At 41.5% G+C, this 2329-nt stretch overlaps 1 protein-coding gene across 8 annotated transcripts in view; it reads right to left on the reverse strand.

Annotated features, from left to right (window-relative positions):
- The window catches only part of LRRCC1 (leucine rich repeat and coiled-coil centrosomal protein 1), a 32836-nt gene continuing 30507 nt past the window's right edge, over positions 1-2329 (reverse strand). For 6 of the 8 annotated variants that reach the window (XM_023746161.1, XM_023746163.1, XM_014447260.2 and 3 more), the window contains 2 exons: positions 212-2008; positions 1-31 (listed from right to left, as the gene is read on the reverse strand). In XM_023746161.1, coding sequence (XP_023601929.1) covers positions 1982-2008 — 27 coding nt within the window. In that variant the 3' untranslated portion in view covers positions 1-31; positions 212-1981. The remainder of the gene's footprint in view (positions 32-211; positions 2009-2329) is intronic. The other 2 variants (XM_023746159.1, XM_023746158.1) reach the window with 2 other exon arrangements.

Below are 2329 nucleotides of genomic sequence, written 5' to 3' on the forward strand. Positions count from 1 at the left end.
AGTCCACGCATTTCTCTTCAACTTGATGAACCTAAATCAAATATAAATTTTACTTTTAAATTCTTAAAAGATCATTTTTAAAAAGCATTCTGAAAGAAAAAAGTCAAAAATCTATTCTTGAGCATTTTGCTCTATTTATATAAAGAGTAAAGGAAACTTGTTCAAATACTAACTGGGAAAACAATGTTTATGCTATAGACAAAGTACTTACATGTATAGTATCTATTTCTCACAGGTTCTGGTGATGGACACATGGTGATTTATTTAGACTCTATTTTAGAGCTTAGACAATTTGTTGAAGGCCATGCAGCTTCTCAGTAGCCCATCTGGACAGAAAGTCTTCTGGCTTCATCTCTGGACTGTCCTGTGCTGCCATGAGTGCTGAGTCATGAATCCCTCTGGCTTCATCTTGCACTGTCCTGTACTGCCATGAGTGCTGAGTCATGCATTCTTCTGGCTTCATGTCTGCACTGTCCTGTACTGCCATGAGTGCTGAGTCATGGATTCACCTTAAACACTAGACCCTTACAGACCTTCTAACTTGACATAACCTCCATTCCCAATGATAATCTACTATAGTTCCAACAGCATTTCTACAGCTGCTGCTGGTGGTTATAAATTGCCACCTCTGACCAGCTAGTGTGGCTTAGAGGTTGAGCATCGACCCAGGAACCAAGAGGTCACCGGTTTGATTCCCAGTTAGAGCACATGCCTGGGGTTACGATCCCCAGTAGGAGCCGTGCAGGAGGCAGCGATTGATGATGCTGCATCCCCTCTCTAAAAATCAGTAAAAACATATTTTAAAAAAAGTGTTTGAAAAAAATTGCCATCTTTTTGAGAGGGCATTTAATCAGTAGAGTTCTCTGTAATTGATACTATTAATTTCTGCTTGAAACTCTCTTTTCTATGATACAGCTCTCCCAAAAGGACTATCACTATGCCCAGCCCTCTTCCTAATCTCTAATATAGATTTCCTACTCTTTCTCCCCCAGAAAGTTAATATTTCTCCTAATTTAAATGATCATTTCTCCGTGATGCCTCACATTTTTTTTACTGTCACATGTAAGTTCTGGTACCATTTCTGTAACTCCCCAACAGATCTCTCTCCTTACTTTTATGCTGGATCGGCAGGAGAGCTAAAACAGAACTCGGCACTTTCCTTTCAGCCCAGTGCTGGCCTATCCTGATACTTGACTTGGTACCTGATGTACCTTTGCCAAACACTCAGCGGATCTTAAATAAAACATCTGAAACATCTGTTGATCTGACATGAAATACAGAACTAAGATCTGAACAAGTTGTACTTCCTTATTCATTGTGATGATTTCCAAAGCCCTCAGCCATCTCTCTTCACAGGCTCCTGAGAGTGATGTCCACTAATCAGACAACCTTGACTATAACGATACAGAGTATTCCTGTCACTTTCTCTTGTTGGGCTCTTTTCTAGCTGCTGATTTCTGAGTCTCCAATCGTACAGAAGATAGTCTCCCCCTTATCTGCGGGGATATGTTCCAAGACCCTGAAACCACAGATAAAACCAAACCTCCTATATGTTACGGTTTTCCTGCACACACATACCTATGATAAAGCTTAATTTATAAAACAGGCACAGCAAGAGATTAACAAAATAGAGTATCTAGAATCTAGAATGGACTATAATAAAAGTCACGTGATGTGATCTCTCTCAGAACATCTTATTGCACTGTACTGCCCCTTCTATTCCTGAGATGTGAGCTGATAAAATGCCACTCCTGTCCCTGGATCTGTGAGCACCCTGCACTTGCTGTGAATGGCCTGGTTTCAGGGGTCCCTGCTGAAGTCCTCACAGGCTCAGTGCTTTTTGAGCAGCATGCTGCCATCAATTGGAACACGTTTTCTGTCCGTGTCTTCCACCCACAAATTTAAAGCCTTTTCCATCTTATCTAAGCACTTACCACACTCTGAGGCTGTAACTTTTGCAGTTTGAGGTACAACAGCAAAACTAGCAGGAATTTCTTTTTCCTTCTTCCTAATTTCACGATAGAAGATTCGTTCTTACTGAAAATTTTAGCAACCTCAGCATACGATTTTTTTCTTTCCTTAAGTCCAGAATGTTCACCTTTCCCACTTAAAAGGAAAGCGCTTTTATGGCTTTCTCTTTTGGCATGTCCAAAGTTGCCAGCATCACTACCTTCTTGCGCTTTTGGGGCCGTTATCAAAGTAAAAATAAATGTTACTTGAACAAAAAGCACTGCGGATACCACGACATCGATCTGATCCCCAAAGGGGGTTCCAAAGGATTAAGGGGGGGGGGGGGCAAACAACCGGGGGGGGCCCCGGAAAAAGGGGG

Source organism: Myotis lucifugus, unplaced genomic scaffold, assembly GCF_000147115.1.
Source record: "Myotis lucifugus unplaced genomic scaffold, Myoluc2.0 scaffold_631, whole genome shotgun sequence".
Classification (NCBI taxonomy): domain Eukaryota; kingdom Metazoa; phylum Chordata; class Mammalia; order Chiroptera; family Vespertilionidae; genus Myotis; species Myotis lucifugus.